This window comes from Adiantum capillus-veneris, chromosome 10 (genome assembly GCF_014529385.1).
Source record: "Adiantum capillus-veneris isolate H3 chromosome 10, ASM1452938v2, whole genome shotgun sequence".
In the NCBI taxonomy this organism is placed as follows: domain Eukaryota; kingdom Viridiplantae; phylum Streptophyta; class Polypodiopsida; order Polypodiales; family Pteridaceae; genus Adiantum; species Adiantum capillus-veneris.
The window spans coordinates 113,903,351-113,920,886 of record NC_140940.1 but is presented as its reverse complement, the minus strand read 5'-3'; the positions used below and the strand labels follow the sequence as shown (position 1 = coordinate 113,920,886).

The window sequence follows — 17,536 nt, the reverse complement described above, 5'->3', positions numbered from 1 at the left end:
TGGGGGATTATGGCTTTATACAGATCAATGACGGGACATGTACGCACCCCGGAGGGGATGTCTGACTTAGGTCACTCCACTATTGGGGTGAAACAGGGTTGCCCATCGTCTCCTACTCTATTTGATATGTATGGTGATGAGGTGTCTGATTACATTGACAGAGAGGGCGATAGAGGTGCTCAGCTGGCAGGGACGTGGATCCCAGAGAGAAATGAAAATGAAATGTTATATTAACGTCTTCAAAAGGCCAAAATGACCTATGAGACCAATCTGTTACAAAATGGTGAATCTAATACCATGTCTGGGTACAAAAGAACTCATCCTCAGGCACCTCGACATCAGCAATAGCAGATCAACTTATATCCTCATCGTTAGTGGCAGATCTCAGCAGCTTCCCTAATGTTCTGCATTCTCAGCCCTAGGCCTCTCAAATCCAAGCATCTACCGCAAGATCCCATCAGCATCTTAGCATCTAGGACCATTGTTTTAGCATTTGTGCAATCTAAAGCAAATACCTCTTTAGTGATAGATATGGGGGCCCTTGGAGGGGTGTTTGGGACCCTATCCGGTGTTGGTCTTCTCTCTCTATCACTCACAAAACCTACACTCATAGTATTATTCTCTCTTTTCTCTCAAGCCTATTGCACATCTCTCTCATGAACTAAAAGGAATCTTGAGTTGCATTGGGCACTCATCCTCAGTTATCACCATAAATCACTTCCGCTGCACATTACAATGCAAGAGAGGATGGGCTGATTATTGGCTGCTTGGTTGCCAGCAAGACCAGTGATGACTGAAGGAAACACTAGAAAGGAGAGGGCAATACATGGCTCAATATGTAGAGGGAGAAAAAGGGGCTCCAATTGCCAAAAAAGTGAGAGATGCTCTCTTCCTGCATGCACTAGAATGGGCTGCTTCTTATACCACATAAAATGACCTCAAATTTTGGGGTTTCCGACCTACTAATTTTTACCCTTAAAATGTGCAATGTGCACATACTTTCGGTGCACTGAGCTCAAAATCTCCCAACCTAGTGATCCATTTGACGCGGGTTCTGGACCATGAATTTGCCTTAGTCTACATGCTGATGCTCGCCGAAGTGTAATAACACTTGTACAAACCAGTTATGCAAAGAAGATTACGACTTTGAACCCAATCTAATTGACTTGTCTGGATATTCAGTTCCTACGTATATGCTTGCTAATTTGGTGCTACAAAATCCCCTCTGCTCTATAGACACTGTTTGGCTTTGGAAGGAATGTGCACGTGACATCCCTTCGTGCTAGTGTTTCCAAGGTTTCGTTTCCAGGATTCAAGGTTTTGAGGTTTCAGACCTATGAAACGGGGTTTTATGTCACGTTGCACCCCACCTTCAACCTCAGCTAGTATGGAGGCCAACTTGACCCATATCTTGATCAGTCAGTATCAAATACCCAACATTAAAGGGGCTCTCCATTAAGATTAGAGATGACCATGTCCGGGTCGAGGCCTCAAGCATCAAATTTTGTGAGTGCGTCATGTGCATCATACAAAATGGGTGCTCTGTTACACTTTGACACACGAACGTTCCGGTAGACATGTGAAATAAACCTGCGCTGGCTGTTTTTGGACTTGCGAACTGCAATAAGGCTGCTTTCTCACCTGCGCAACCATTGCTTCTTGTGTGCGTTGCGGCTGGGCGGCTTTTCTACATTTGCAGGACCAGTAGATTGTTTTCTATACAAGTGGGCAGCCTTTGCTGCCCCATCATCTGCTGAGTCAGCTGCATCTGCAATGCCATGTCATCAGTGTGCTGATCGCCTGCTCTGCCATGTTACTGCATGGCATATCTGACATGTCAGCCGACTGCAACGTGTGATCAACCTGCTCCTCTGCGCCTGATTTGACACATCAGTAGTCTGCCCTCTAATCCAGATGAAACCTGCTAGCCTTGAGCAGCCCTTCTCCACTAGATTACCAAAGTCATCCAACCATCTTTCTCTTGAATTATCAAGTTATGATATGACATTGTAATGTGACAACTGGGTGCCGTCTACAACATGTCGTGCCATGCCACCAGTTGGTTACCCTTTCTCACTATTTGCCGTGTCTCTGTGCCACGTCACCATCCGGTGACAACTAGACACATGGGATGGATAGCTCTGTAGTCAGCTAGACAACTATCTGGTGAAGGACAGAGAGATAGGAAATTCACCAAAAAAAAAGGAGGGGACTAACAGTAGCATTGCATGAGTCCGGGGAAGGGAAAAAAAAAGGGGGGGGGGGGGGGAGAAATCTGCAAGGGAGAAGAGGGGAAGCAGCACAGAAAATACACTGTGAGGGCTCCCGTCTTGTTGACAGCAAAACCTCAATGAAAGTGTTTTGTCTGACATCTGCCACGTCAGGATATTCGATAAAGAAATTAAAATATTGCACGTGGAAGTCTTTTGTTTCAATGGAATCTTGCTGGCCTTTCTACATATGGGTTCTTGGAGGCTAGTATATGGAGTAATATATCATTGCTAGTTGCAGAACGAGTGAGAATGTGTGGCCTGTGTCTGGAAATTCTTAATCTTGCTCTGCCTAATTGTAGTTAATTTCTTTATACCAGGTATCCTTTGGAATTAAGAAAGGGCAAAACACCCAAACAAAAGGTATGTGCATGTCTCAAGTATTGACATGGAGGATGCATTTGAATCTTGATGAGTCCAAGGTTCACCTTGATACACTTGCTCATGCAGTCTTGATGATGGCATCAATACAACTTGCCATTTTTTTATAACAGACTAAAGGAAAAGCTAGCATTGCATCAGATCATGGACAACTTGTTGAGACTGGAAATGAAAAGAGTTTTAATGTCAAATGTTCAGTGGAGACAGTGAATAAGCAAGTTAGCCTCCTATCCTCCGTTGATGCAGGCTGTGCTGACATGGATGTAGAGCCCTCCAGATGTTACGACAAGCTTGCTGATCAGATGGAGGAAACGACATTGGATGCTGCGGAGATGGATGATGAAAGCTTCACAGGGTCTGCCGAAAGGTCTGCTAGCATGGCTCATCTTCCATCAACGTCTACGGCTATTCAACAGGTAAAGAGGTTTAATCTGAACTCCTTTAATGTTTGCCTTGTTGGTTATCAACATTCTATCTTTACATAAAGAACATATCCTTTCGTAAGTCTCTTCCATGCCATTTTGTTGTTCATGACTAGAGAAGCTGAAAGCCTCAAGAGAATGGACATGGAACACTTTAAAAGTGTTCCATGCTTGTTAGGAGGTCACTATGTGAGGCGTTTTTTGAGTATGATGAGGGCCACCCCAAAGGGGTATTTTTGAGGTTTTGGGATGTTGTGGAAGTAACGCATATAAATAAAGCATGCTTGTACAAAGTATTAAGCTAGCTCAAGGTGATATAGCACCAGGCTCAATCGTAGAGATGCATTTCATCCAATGCTGGTAGTCAAATCACACAATCATTAATCTACACGCAAGTGCAAACCTTGAGGAATCACTTAAGCAACAAGGATTAAAGCCTGTGTCTATGCAAGGGCCCAAAGTCTTGAATGGAAAATGTGTGCACACATGATCTCCTACCTTTGCATAATGAGTCCTTTTCATCTTTTTTTTGGTGATGGAAGCTGTGTTTTGTCAATGCATGTATCAATGGGGAAGGGTTTGCCCATGTTTTTCATTGGTTTTCTTGAGTTTTTTTATAAGCTTTGTGTGCTTTGGAAAAAGTTTTGATTTGAGTTGGTTTTGATTAAGTTTTGTGCATATTTGAGTGCAGATATGGAACCCTCCTTCTAGGGTACACAAGGGGGAAGTGTTAGTGTGTGAAGCCCTTGGGTTTTTATCATTAAAACTGCAGAGTTTTCCATACCTTTTTCTATGGTTTTATTTGTCAAACTAAGCAAGCCACTTACTTCCTCGGGAAGTACTAGTGGTGGTGTAGAAGGAAGCTAGCAGTGGGTAGGTATGGACAATTTGTGCCTAGGGTTGAGGAAAGTGGGAAAAGAGCAATTCAAACATTGGAGGTGTTATAGAGGCGGCGGCCTCTTGTTGGATGGATCAGTATGCTTTTAGAAAAGCACACACATGAAGCCTTGATACCATTGTAACGGGAGGGCACCACGTGTCAACTAAAAAGAATGGACTGTAAGCACTTCAAAACAATTGAACTGAAAGTGGGAGAGAATCCACGCGAAAGACACAGAGTTGCAAAGTTTCACTCCCAGACGGCATTGGCCCCAAACCTTAGCGCTCCTTTCGGTATTTCTTTATATTACTCCAACAAGGTACAATTGAGGGAAACTCTGGTCCGCTTCCTGCATTGGAATGCCAGAGAGAGACTGTGGCTTCCATATATAAAGGCCCTTGACCCTCAAAAGCAATTGCAATGAAAAGCAACTTCTTCAAAAGCTTCTAAGGCAAGAGCCTAGCTGTAACGAGACGGGCACCACGTGCCAACAGAAAAGAACAGACTAAACAACTTTAAGCACTTCAAATAACAACTGAACTGAAAGAGATGCACGACACACAGACGGGGAGTGGCGGAGTTTCATCCCAAGAGAGCATTGGCCCCAAACCTTGGTGCCTCTTTCAATAGTGCTTTATATTGCTTCAACTCAGTACAAGCCGGTACTCCACGCTCAGCACCTTCACCCGGAAGCGTGCAAGAGAATGAGCCCATGGCACATATTTAAAGGCCCTTGGCCTACGAAAAGCACTTGCATGAAAAGCTTCAAACTCAAAACCATATGGCCTCATAAGCTGCCGCCTAAAGCTCTCAGCGCGAATTACGGAAATACGTACACCTGCCACATCAGCAGCGCAATTCGCGGAAGTCTGTATAGGTTGCCACATCATCAGCGCAAATCGAGGTGTGTATTGACTGCCATGTCATCAAGTTTTTGCGCAAGCTTCTAGGAGCTTTATTTTAATGCCTTTGGGCCCTATCGAAGGGGGTCCCATAAGTTGGTGGGAACTCTTCTTTAAAAATAGGCCACTCGGCAAGACTTTGCAAGTTGGTAAAACTTCTTGTGCCGCTTCTATCACAAGTTGCTGATGTGTCAAGCCAATGAAGAACGGAGTGTTTTAAACCTGTCTTGGTGCTGATTTGAATTGTTTGAGACGGGAGCGCGCCCGATGCGCAATGAAGTAAGGGTGGGAGTGTATGTGGGCCCAAACTCCCCGATCTTCTGTGCCATTTCTTTAAAATAAGAAGACCTATTGTCAAAAAGAAAAAGTGTACATTAGTGATGTACAGTGTGGTATGTACATACGAAAGATTAAAGCTTAAGCGTTATAGTCTATAGAGCTTACCGTGCCGCATTGAAACAATATGGTCATGGTAGAAAATTCTTGCCACGGCCACATCTATCTCCTCTTTCAAGGCCGGTTTCCAACTCTCTCCAAGAGTTGCTTGCCACTTGGGTGGACAAGAATGAGGAAAAGACGAGGATTAAGGGTTGGTAGAGGGTGGAGGTGGACGGTCGCCGTCAGTGCCGGTTGATGCACAAAATGATGCCCAAGAAGCGGATACCGATGCTCGGATGAAAGCCGCCGTTGCCATCTCCCTCAGATTCACCATGCGACGCTTGTTGCGATTCTTCTTGGCCTCTTTAATATCCTCAACAATCTTCTCAAGGAAGTGGCCACGCACCTTCCTTACAGAACTGTTGCGCTCGTAGCCACAACGGTGGCGCTTCCATGGCTTGCTTCCACATCCAACACCGGACTTGGGAGCAATCACCTCATTCCACCATGTCCATGTGAAGTTGGTGGAGGAAAGGGGTTGAGAAGCCGCGGTGGCGGGGCCGGAGGGAGGAGAAGGAGAAGGGCTTAGAGAAGCTCCGGATCCATCTTGAGATGCCATAGGTGATGGATACTAGAGAAAGCTCGAAGATCGGGAGAGAAGGAGAGAGGGGTAGGCTTCAAGGAACCAAGGCTCCAAAGTCTCGACTTGGAGAGGAGGAGAGATGGGAAAGAGAGGGGAAGGAGAGACTCGAGAGGGGAGGGCAAGGCTCAAAGCCTCAAGGCTCAAGCGGCAAGCCTGAAGGCTTGGGCAATGGGTATGTACGTACTATTAGGTAGTATGCAGTATACTATGAGGCCTTAGGCTCTTAGCAAGTTGGTTTGAAAGTGGCTCCTCCTTGGCCTCTTATATAGAAAGCCTCCCAAGTGAAACGGCCACAAAACCAAAGTTTAAAATTTGAAAAATCCCGCCCACACGCCCCTTGCTCGTGTCCCATCCGCAGTCCGTCACCGGGACGCGCGTCCTGCCTGCGTATCCATGCGAGGGACGTCTGCATGCCCGTCCCCGCGTTCGCCGTTCCGTCCCTACCAAAAAAGGCCCCGTCCCTGGTCCCCTGTTTCTATCACAAAAACCCTTGTAGATTACGACTTGAAATTTCTTGACATCTCTCATCAGGTGTCTCTTCCCGAGCTAAAAACCTTGGAGGTCCAGTGTGATTGCCAAGTCTTGGGACTACCATCACCGCCACAGGAACATTGCTTGTCGAGGCTTGTTTTGACTATTCAAAAGTTTATGGACCATGCCGCGGAGGACTACAACCTTATGGAACAAATCTAACCCTAATCTTGGTGCAGGTTTCAGGATGGAAGGCCAGTCGTATTTTTCGAGCTTGACTAATGTCGAGATTGCTTTTTAAGTTTGAGTTTTGTCAGAGAACTTGTTTGGTGATCCTGAATTTGTTTGAAATGGATGGTATCTGTTTTGAACGTGTGTTGATGCCGATTTGAATTGTTTGACTCTGGTTTTAATACTGGTTTCAATGATTGGTGATTTTACTCCCAGGTGGAGTATTGAGATATGATGTTTGAGAATGCTTGTTTGTACTTGTGGTTATTTGCGTGGGGAGTATTGAATGTTTGAGAAGTGTTGTTTTTACTCATGGCCCGGACCTCGATGGTTATTTATGGGGGGAGTATTAAGAAGTCTGAGCAGTGGCTACTCTCAACACCTCCAAATGACGCAGGCTGCGGGCGTTTGGTTGTAAAAGGTCTCTATATCTCCTAGCCCATACCTTTTTAGGTTATGCTAAAGGAGTGATGAGGGAGTCGTTGAACAGCTGAGGGCTTGGACTTGAATGGTTATTTGCGGGGGGAAGTGTTCATTTTGGCGACTTTATGCTTCTATGTCTTGTAACATGCGCATTGTGATGTGCCAACCATTGAATATTCCTTATTGGACGAGATACTTCTGGGAAACCAACGACTCAAGATATCAAGAGCTTCAATATGGAATGAGACTCCTTATCGGATGAGATACTTCTGGGAAATCAACAACCCAGGATATCAAGAGCTCCAATATGCAATGAGAAAATTGATTGTCCCTCGAAATATCCCTCGAAATGTCCCTTGGAAATTTTTGAGCTAACATGAGTTGTTTTGCAGATATACTGTAATCGTGGACGATTACTTTCTTTCAAGAAGGGGGAATGTAGCAAACTGCGGACGTGTCAAGCTACTAAAGAATGGAGCCAACCTGCAGATCCCGGTCGAGGGGCCTAAACCCTAGAAGCAGTAGAAGTAGTTTTACCAACTTGCAAAGTCTTGTTGAGTGGCCTATTTTTAAAGAAGAGTTCCCACCAACCTATGGGATCCCGTCCGATGGGGCCCAAGGGACCTAAAGCCCTTAAAAACGGGACCACATACACTCAATCTCTTGCGGAAAAGGTGACGACATGGCAGCTATACGGATGTCCGGGGATTTACGTTGATGACGTGGCAGGTTGTATGGACTTCCGCGTTTTACGCTGGACTGTTGACGTTGCAGTTGTACGGAATTCCCTGTTTTGTGCTGGAAGATTTTTGGCGCTAGAGCTTTTGAAAACTAGATGCTTTTGAGTTTGATGCTTTTCATGTAACTGCTTTTCATAGGCCAAGGGCCTTTAAATATGTGCAGAGGGCTCAGTCTCTGACACTCTTCCGGGTGAAGGTGCAAAGCGTGAGTATTGGCATTGTGCTGAGTTCAAGCAATATAAAGAAATACCGAAAGGGGTGCCAAGGATTGGGGTCAGTGCTCTCTCGGGGTGGAATTTCTCCACTCCTTGTCTCGTGTGTCGTGCACTCTCTCTCTCTCTCTCTCTCTCTCTCTCTTTCAGTTTAGTTGTTATTGAAGTGCTTAAAGTTGGTCAGTCTGTTCTTTCTCTTCCGTTGGCAGGTGGTGCTTGTCCCCGTTACAAGATCAATTGTCACAAAGTGATGACGTGGCAGTGTTGCCCGGACACACACACACACACACACGCACGCACACAGTAGATGACGTGGTAGACAGTACGACATGCTGACATGGCAAAAAGTACGGACAAACTGTACGGCATGGTGACGTGGCAAACAATACGGACTTCCATGATTTGTGCTGACAGGTGCTGACATGGGAGCCTGTACGGATTTCGGCAAATTGCGCAAACTGCTTTTTAGGGCAAATTTTAGACCATATGGTTTTTTGATTGACTTCTTTTGAGTTAAATAGCTTTTGGGGCATCCTTTGTAAGAATTAATAAGCCAAGGGGCCTCACTCTTCAGAGCATTTGGACATAGAGTCTGAGAGCAGAGGATCCCTTCGGGTGTTGTACTTTGCTCAAGCATTAATATAATAAAGAAATACCGAAAGGGGCGCCAGGTTTTGGGGCATGCGTCGGTACTTATAGTCAGTGTCTACTGAACTAGTTTCTGGCTTATGTTGGTTTTGCAGGCGCAATCGAGGGCGATTACAATTCTTTCAAGAGGGGGGTATGTCACAAAGTGATGACGTGGCATGGCCGATTGAAGGTACTACGGACAGAGGGAGGTCCAAATCCTAGTGAAAGATGCAGATAAAGTTTTACCAACTTAAACAGCGTATCCGGGAGGCCTAAATTGAAGATCTTGAAGCTTATAAGTGGTACCAACTTATGGTACCCAGGCCGAGGGGCCTAAAACCTATTTTTAAAAATAAAGTTGGACCCAAAATTGCGTGAAGATGTTAACGTGGTAGTGCTATATGGATGTTCCACAATTTGCGTTGACTGCTGACGTGGCACCGTAAGGATTTCCGCAATTTGTGTTGGCTGCCCTAGTGCCAACTTTTGGGGCCTAGATGCTTTTAAACTTGAAGCTTTTCATGTAACTGCTTTAGGAAGGCCTAGGGCCTATAAATCAAGTGAGGGTTTCTCTCTTGCCAGTTTTGTACACTGTGGAGCGCAGCAAAGACAAGGACCCTCGGACATTGTACTTTGTGGAGCATCAATAATAAAGAGAGATCAAAAGGGGCACCAGATTTTGGGGCCAATCTCTCTGGGCTCGGAATTTCGCTGTGCCGTGTCGTCTCTCTTTCTTAGTTTTGTTCACGTGTATTGCATTAGATTCTTGGCTTGGGGTGCCCAAGTCTATTACAATCTACGCAATATGAGGTGCTTTTTTTAGGGTTTTAGGCCCCTCGGCCAAAGTCTGCAAGTTGGGCAGGGTTAGAATTCTAAATTTCTAACCCTTTTTAGTCTTTAGGCCCCTCGGCTGTCTTTAGTAAGTTGGCCGGATCTTCCGGGTTTGCCACATCAGCAGTTTGTGACACTTGCACTTACTGAGGAATGCAAGGTGCATTGGCTGACTATCTACCACGTAGCTTGAAGTTGGGCAGGGTTAGAATTCTAAATTTCTAACCCTTTTTAGTCTTTAGGCCCCTCGGCTGTCTTTAGTAAGTTGGCCGGATCTTCCGGGTTTGCCACATCAGCAGTTTGTGACACTTGCACTTACTGAGGAATGCAAGGTGCATTGGCTGACTATCTACCACGTAGCTTGCCAATGTGAAGGACTTTGATAGGCAGGTTGGCAATGACTCTCATTAGTCACTTGCCTTCGTAATAGGAAATTCTTCGTCTCATGAAACAAGCATGTCTCAAATTGAACTTTAAAGCCACCTCTCCCCTATAGGGAGAGGGTTGTGATCCTCAAGATAAAGCTGCTGCAGAAGGATGAATGGAGATAGTCTTCCCAAATCTGCAATGAACAGCCTTTCACACCAAGCAGCAAGCCTCAAGGCTGGCCATTAAACATTGAATGAAGGAGAGAGAGTCTACTGAAAATCTGATACGGATTGTTATACTTGCTGAAATATGACGTGGAGGTAGAGGTACCGCCAAAGTTTGGCAAGTTATTAGAGAACTAGGTGGGTCATGACCAAGATTGGCGGAGGCAGACCAGGAGGGGAGGTGGCTGGGAAAGCAGCCGTGGAGCAGGGGGCAGAATGGCAAAGGCTGCGCTGAAATGGTGACACAGGCAGTATTGCTGGCGAGAAGATTGACAGGTGGTGACCACTGTAGGTTTAGCAGGGCTCAACAGGATTCGTTGACGCTAGGGTTCAGCACCTGGCATCCCCCCCCCCCCCCCCCCAAAAAAAAAAAAAAAGAAAGAAAAAGAAAACACAAACAGAATAAAAGGTCCTTTCACCTGTCTTCTTGAAGTAGTCTTATTGTTATTCCAAAATATTAACTGCTATGTTATACAAGGGGTTTGTATCTCCTGTGATTTTTGCAAGTGTTTTATGCTTTCTCTGATCCTTGTAAATAGCAAGTTCAGATTGTTATGACTGTGTGTGTGTGTAAAAGCACTTCCTTTCAGCATGATTTCTTTTTAACTTGTTTTTGACTCTTTTTTCTTGCATCTGATGATACGATTTATTATGTCAACCAATATTTGTGTTTATGCAAATCACAAACTATGGGAACTCTACTGACCCTATTTTGTTTTTTGTACCAGGTTGCGAAACCTTGTGGCCGCATCAATGGCTGCATGGTAGTAGGAAGGGACACATTATATCTATATGGTGGCCTTATGGAAGTGGGTGATCGGGAAGTTACATTAGACGATCTCTATACACTAGATCTGAATAAGTTGGATGAATGGAGATGCTTGATGGAGGTATGAAATTAATCAGTAAGCCCCTACAGGCAGTTCTGAGTTTAAGATGCCAAATCCATTTCCCACCAACATTTTTACAGGATCGTGAGAATGCATTAAAAGGTTATCTGGAGTATAGTATTGAATCAGGCTGGATCTTGCAGGCATCAAAGACGGAGTGGGTTGAACATAATGAGGAAGAGGATGATGATGATGAGAGCGATTTTGGAAGTGCCTCGGGCACAGATGAAGATAGTAGTGGAGATGAAACAGATGGAGATATTCAGGCTAGTATTAATTCTTTTTTTCTTTTGATATGTCATACCATGCACATGCTCTAATATGCAGAGATACACTGAGATAGGTAGTGGAACATAAAGGAAGTAGGTTGGCTAATGTTAGCAGACGGGGCACATGCATATACCCTTGTGTGTTTTGCACTCATGTTGACAAAATTAAGGGCAACTTGATTTTTGGGCAGAGGACCAAAAGCATATTAGGGCATGCATAAACTTGCTTGATGCTTCAATGCATATGTTGTCTCAAGCTCTTTGTCTTTGTACAGAAGAGAAAGTCCGAGAGTCTTTCTGCTGCTCAGGAGACTGCTGCGCTTCTCAGAGGAGAAGGGAAGAAAATGTTGCGGAAGGAAAGGAAAATCAAAATAGAAAATCTGCGCTCTGCATTGGGGCTAGCAGATTTGCAACGTACCCCAAAGGTGAGTGAATCTGTTACCGATGTTGATTGTGATTGTTTGATATCTTATCATTCGATCGATTGTACACAACAGCCAGGTGAAACCTTGAAGGACTTTTTCATCCGTACAAACGAGTATTGGCAAATGGCAGCTTATGATCATACACAGCACACAGGGAAGGTATGGCAAGAAGGGTAATTCTTTTGTGCTTGTGCACGGACATGCTTGGATGTGTGCACGTATGTGTGTATGCGGAGTTGCTGCGTTGAGTGCAAGCATGCGACATGTACATTTGTGTACGTATGCTTTTGATGTGTATGTGCATGTGCTGATGAATGGTCTTATTTGGTTTGTTAGGAACTCCGAAAAGATGGCTTTGATCTTGCTGAAGGGCGATATAGAGAGTTGAAACCAGTTTTAGATGAGGTGAGACTGTGTCTGCCTCAAAATGCCTCGCCTTTCACAATGATCTGGAATTGCCAACCTTTTTGCCATTTCTGTTCCACAGCTTGCAAAGCTTGAAGCTGAACAGAAGGAAGAAGAGGAAGAGGACACAAACACTCTGAAGTCCAAGAAAGCAAAAGAAAAAGCTCGGCATGCCAATACTCATCGATGATATATGTCTGCTTACAAGCTCTGTATTTTGTGTCCTGTGTATGTACTTTGCCTTGCAGTCATGCTCTTTTGCATTGTGCATTCTTAATTTTTAACTCTCTTTTCTTCAGAAGAGAAGAGAAGAGAAGAGAGATTTTAACATCGTAGGAACAATCTCAAGGGACCTCAAAGATCTATCCGATGCAAGACCTGATACAGAAATCTTGGGAGGAAACTCCATAGCTTTGTAGATGGCTTGAGTGTTAAGATTTTAACCATTAACCATTAACTTACAGTACCTTAGTACTGTCGGCAATTGTTCATGCAGAGTTTATATACACTCTTGTATCACCACAACAGAGTTGACCCTCCCTCATTGAAGGCATTATCCTGGTTCATGTATATGTACATCTAAAGTTTTGTAATGATAAAGCCAAGAGTGCTCTCAAAAACCCTTTGTTCCACCCAATCAAAATACTTGCTTCTTCGGGAGATGACCAGTTCCAGCCTTTTTCAACCAGTTCATAGGGCAACAATTCATTATTCCTGGTTTACTTGTTTGTAAAGGAACGAAAATACTTTTTTATCATTAAAAATCTCTTAAAATAATTAAGAAAAGCGCAGTGAGTGCTTATGTAGGTGCACAAAGAGACATTCAATTCTTAGAGGTGTGAACATAGAGAAAACATGCACAAGAAAACATAAGAGGATATAGTGATGATGCCTGTTTTTTTAAGGGTTTTCTCTCGATTTTGGCCAATGTTGTAGAAGGGGACTGGTTTACTTGAGTTGGTTTTCTCAAATTGTGGCTGGTACAAATACGCAATGAAGCCGGTTTTGTAAGTGAGAGTCACTTCAAACCCCAAATCATTAAAAATAAATAAAATCCATGGAGCATTTCATGAGAGCGCATGACCGAGGTCAATTGTGTTTAGTCAAGTCTCTTTTCCAAGTCAACATCATATTAAGTCAGTTTGTAGTGTAACTACTGAGTTTTCTTAACATTGGGTAACCCTACAAGACAGAAATGTTATTGCAGGGTTTGGAAAAAAATTCAGCAGATTTGTATTGTATTATATTCCTTTGTTGATCTTTAAGTTCACATTCAAAATTGGAAGTCCAGGAAAATTTGTTAATATTTGCTTATGATGCAGATGCATTAATTTACTTTTCCAAAACACCATTTTACCTAGATCAAGCATCTTTCGTGGAAATCGAAAACTTTGTTTGAGCATTAAAGTCTTTGTTAGATGGATGGTAGGAGCCCCCCCCAAAAAAGAACAGTTAATCACATTCTTGTAATTTTTCAGCCTAATATCAATGTTTTCATAGCTATGCACGACGTAGATGCCTACTAGAGATGCATAATCATTAAAAGTATCAAAAACAGGAAGACTTTAAGGTGTATATAGTGGAGGGCCTTATAGTATTATATTAAGGTGTCATCTTTGGATTGAACCTCTTTACCCTAAGGCATTTCATTGGTGCACACAGCTCCGTTGCAAGAGTGACACCAAAATTAGCGAGGAATGCCAAACATGTAGTAGAATTAACATTACACAAACATTGATATTCGTAAAATAGTTAGTTTATACATAATTAGCTAGCTTGCTGATCTCTGATGAAGTAGCTATTACCACTCAGAACTTCTCGGTTTCCACCTGAGATGTTGGGATTTTAAAGAAGGTTTTTGAGACATACACCGACCCCTACATCCCACCTAGACTCCTTGAACTCTATCTAGGGGAGGCCAACCACAAGCCTTGGACTCTTGGCAATTTTTCCCTTCTTGCTCCTTTAACTAAAGGGCTCTTGTTCACCCTTATCAATGAAACGGATAAAGAAGCACTGAAGATTGGCCTACAACAAATTCTACATAACAATTGCTCCACCCTCATTGAATCCTACTCGATGGCCTGCCTCTTTACTATGGGCATCTTTGAGACTCAAAGATGCAATGCTAATATGGGATGTCTCCTAGGTGTGAAGGGTTTCATTAGCACTAGTGGCAGGGATATTAACTACACCACCCAACTTTGGAATGTGCATAGGCCCTTCATAAAATGTGGATGTGACCATGTCGGTGAAAGATTTTTGCAAGGATGCCAACATTCTCTAGTTTGATCATGCCCTGTGGATGATTATGCATAACCTCTCAACCTTCTTCCTAGCACCATCCCTTTAAAAATCCATGCTAACCTTCTTAAGATGGATTGCCACTGAAGCACATGAAGCTATCAAGGCTCTCTCTTTATTCATCTCTATTACCGGGAACAACTCAAGGATCTTGTGAAGCAATTAGCCTTGTTTGTTCATCTCCATACTTCAAGCAGCACTCTGTCTAAGGTGGTTACCTTTATTAGAAAAGCTATTGTTCCTAATAAAGACATGGCTTATGATGGCAAGACACCAAAAGGAGCCCCTACATATCTTTATAGGTTCGATCGAGGGAGAGGGAGACAAATGAGTAACAACAGGATACCCACTTAGCTCCAATCCCCAACCCAATTTGGAATGCCTCTTCCCCAGTTGACTCTGTTGGTAGTTGCATGACTCCTATTGCTTCTCTGACCCCTAATTTCTTTGCTAGCCTAGGACAACCCTCTACAAGTTCTAATGGTCGTGTCCATCAAGCCTTCAATCGTAGCTCCATTCCTATTGCAAAGTCCTTACTATACAGCTAACCTTTTCTCAATGATGCAGGTGGAAAAAGATGCTATTGGGAGATCATCTCTAGTTCCTACTCAAAGAAAAAATGACTGGCTCTTTATCACTATGAAGTATTGTAACTCTCTTATGGACTTGCCTAGTCTAAAATCCTTTTTTGGTCTATTCTTTTTTGGTTTTGACACTTTAAGGGATAACTGCTTGTTCACTTGGAGCTTTATGCCCTCCCTGAAGCTCATCCTTTGCAATAAGAAGGATGTTTTCACTACTGGCCTCTCAACCCCCTTCTGCTCTTGTCTACTTTCTGACCCTAGTTTTGTATCTCACCTTGCACATGTACTTACCGGTGTGGAAAATCTTATGACACCGTCTAAAGTTAGCAGGTTCTCCAATATGGTTTAAATAATATACCCTCTTGCCCCCTATTTCGGATAAATTGTGTGAAGAACTTTTCCCATCGATTCTAAAGCTTGTGTCTGAAAAGGTAATATTCTTACCTCCTTTGGTTGATATTGGCATGATCCAGAAGCTCTTCTATGACTACTATCATGTTTGGCTACCGAAGAAGTTTGGGTATGTCCTCGACATAGACATGAATGTGATTTTTCATAATCGCAGGAATCGTTTTTTGATTACGTGCATTGATAAGCCCCGAATAACCTACTGTTTATTTGTAAAGTATTTATTCAATCAGAAATTCTAAAGAGGATTTCTAGCAAGGATTTCACTCCCTACTCTCACGATTCCACCTCTATTGTGAAGAATATTCTGCAAGAGGATGAACTTACCTTGCACATCCCCTCTACCTTTCCTTATGGCTTCCTACAAAATCCACAAAGATAGTTTTAGATGGCTTACATGTGGTGCCAAGAGTGCTTGCTTTGAGTTGTCTTTACTCATGGCTTGTATCTTAAAAACTTGCCTTCCAAAACTAAAGCAGAGAGCAAGAATTCTTAACCAAAAAGCTCTTCTTTGCCATAATCTTAAGATCCAACCTTGGTGGATTGTTGACTCTATTTATGCCTGTGTCTAGATCTTCCAATGGAAGCCTCGTCTTTCTTCTTAGCAGACATTAAAAAATGTTATGAGAATATTCCCCACACGTGATTTTTAGCTAATACCCCTAATAAATAACCTGGTTACTTGTGCCATTCAGACAATGGATTACCCTTTTATCTCTTTCAAGTCCTTCCCCATCTTTTGTCAGGAAGGGGTTTGGTCAAAATTCAAATATAAGAATGGGATCTCTTTTTTTCTTGATGATGTTATCAACATAAACACCTGGTTAATTAACCACATGTACATCCAATGCTACCAAACTATCTACAAACAAGCTAATGGAATCCCAATGGGCTTGGTGTGCTCACCTATATGGTGTAACCTCTATTTACATGCCCTTGAATACATCTTCTTTTAGAAAATGCTCCTTTATCCTTCTACTAGGGAAAGATTATTAGATCTTTCTTGCCCTTTTAGATATTTTGATGACATTCTATGGATAGCTTGTCACAATCCATAGTTTTTTCTGACTAGCAAGTGGATTTACCCCACTAAACTTATTATTGAAGCGAAAAAAGCAACATAGGCTACTTTCCTTAACCTCTTCTAGACCATTGAAAATGGTAGAGTGCATAAATCTTTTACCAAAAATGATTCCTTCTTACCTTTCTCTCCTATAAGGTATATTCATAGGGCTAGCAATAGACCCATTAATTGGGCCCACAAGTTATCCTCTCACAATTGAAGCCTATCTTGTTTTGCAATAGCAATACCTAAATGATTTTGTAAAGACATCCATCAATTGCTGACTGCATTTTGTAAAAATCGGTTTGAAAAATCAAAGCTTTGGAGACTTATTAGGCAGGCCCTACATGGATATAGCTCCTCCAACTTCACTTGTGATCCTTTGGATGTTCTGAACCAGTTGTCTCTTAAATGATGGGCACTAGGACCTCTGAGTCGGGGCCTAGTGCCCCGTCTCATTCCCCTAGTGTGGGCATGGATGGAGGGATACAGAAACTGAGCCCTAATAACTTATTAATTCTCTACTCAGGCACCATGTACTAAGTATTGCCTGGATATGAAAAACTACTCTTAACCTAAAGAGCACCTACTTGGTGTGCATGCCTCCTTAATTCAAATAAGCTTAAGTTACTTCATGTCAAGGCAATCAATTTTTGCATGATTTTTATTGAAACCCCCTCCAACTAGTTGCCCCCCACGTTTTGACTTGCATGCCCTCCAATTCTACCCCCACACCCCACGGCTTGCAGCTTCCACTACCCTGCATGTTCAGTTAGGGTGGGACTCCACCTCACCACGTTGCTGTGCATGTGTAGCCATTGATTTAAAGAAGGTCTGGTTCTCACTGTTTACTTGAGAGTTGTAGTGCATGACATCACAACATTAAAATTCACAAAGAAGCTACTCGGTCCTTGCTCTTACATACAACCTAGGAGTGATATGGAGAACTTTGTTCATGTTTCCCCTTCAAGAATTTAAGAGATTTCTTGCATTATATTTAGGGTTGACACCTGCCTAGCTCATCCTTATATTGTTGGTTGTGATGGTGATAGGTATAGAAGACACCCTTGCTCTAAGTGATTCTGCAGAAAGATCTCTACTGGCTTAAAAATGGAACACTTTCTCTCTTTTTTCCCTCTTTGTATTTCAAACCATGGTCATATTTATTGAATTTTGTGGCT

At 43.0% G+C, this 17,536-nt stretch overlaps 2 protein-coding genes across 3 annotated transcripts in view; both read left to right on the top strand.

Annotated features, from left to right (window-relative positions):
- LOC147449477 (uncharacterized) overlaps window positions 1-3,034 on the top strand; it is a 110,448-nt gene extending 107,414 nt beyond the window's left edge. The window contains exons 12-13 of one of the 2 annotated variants that reach the window (XM_086521924.1): window positions 2,591-2,633; window positions 2,898-3,034. In XM_086521924.1, coding sequence (XP_086378050.1) covers window positions 2,591-2,607 — 17 coding nt within the window. In that variant the 3' untranslated portion in view covers window positions 2,608-2,633; window positions 2,898-3,034. Of the gene's footprint in view, window positions 1-2,590; window positions 2,634-2,764 lie in introns of both variants that reach the window. The other variant, XM_086521925.1, reaches the window with a different exon arrangement.
- LOC147449476 (uncharacterized) lies at window positions 2,666-12,793 on the top strand. The gene is made up of 9 exons (XM_086521576.1): window positions 2,666-2,692; window positions 2,765-3,067; window positions 10,736-10,897; window positions 11,041-11,163; window positions 11,442-11,591; window positions 11,664-11,750; window positions 11,928-11,996; window positions 12,079-12,224; window positions 12,296-12,793. The coding sequence occupies exons 1-8, from the start codon at window positions 2,666-2,668 to the stop codon at window positions 12,184-12,186; spliced, it is 1,029 nt and encodes a 342-aa protein (XP_086377702.1). The 3' UTR covers window positions 12,187-12,224; window positions 12,296-12,793.
- Window positions 12,794-17,536: the final 4,743 nt, after the last annotated feature.

Excerpts from the sequence above, each read along its gene's own strand:
- LOC147449476 (XM_086521576.1), top strand. The coding sequence starts at position 2,666 with ATGCATTTGAATCTTGATGAGTCCAAG. Across the intron at positions 10,898-11,040 it reads AATGGAGATGCTTGATGGAG|GCATCAAAGACGGAGTGGGT; the intron begins GTATGAAATTAA and ends TGGATCTTGCAG. Across the intron at positions 11,592-11,663 it reads ATTTGCAACGTACCCCAAAG|CCAGGTGAAACCTTGAAGGA; the intron begins GTGAGTGAATCT and ends TGTACACAACAG.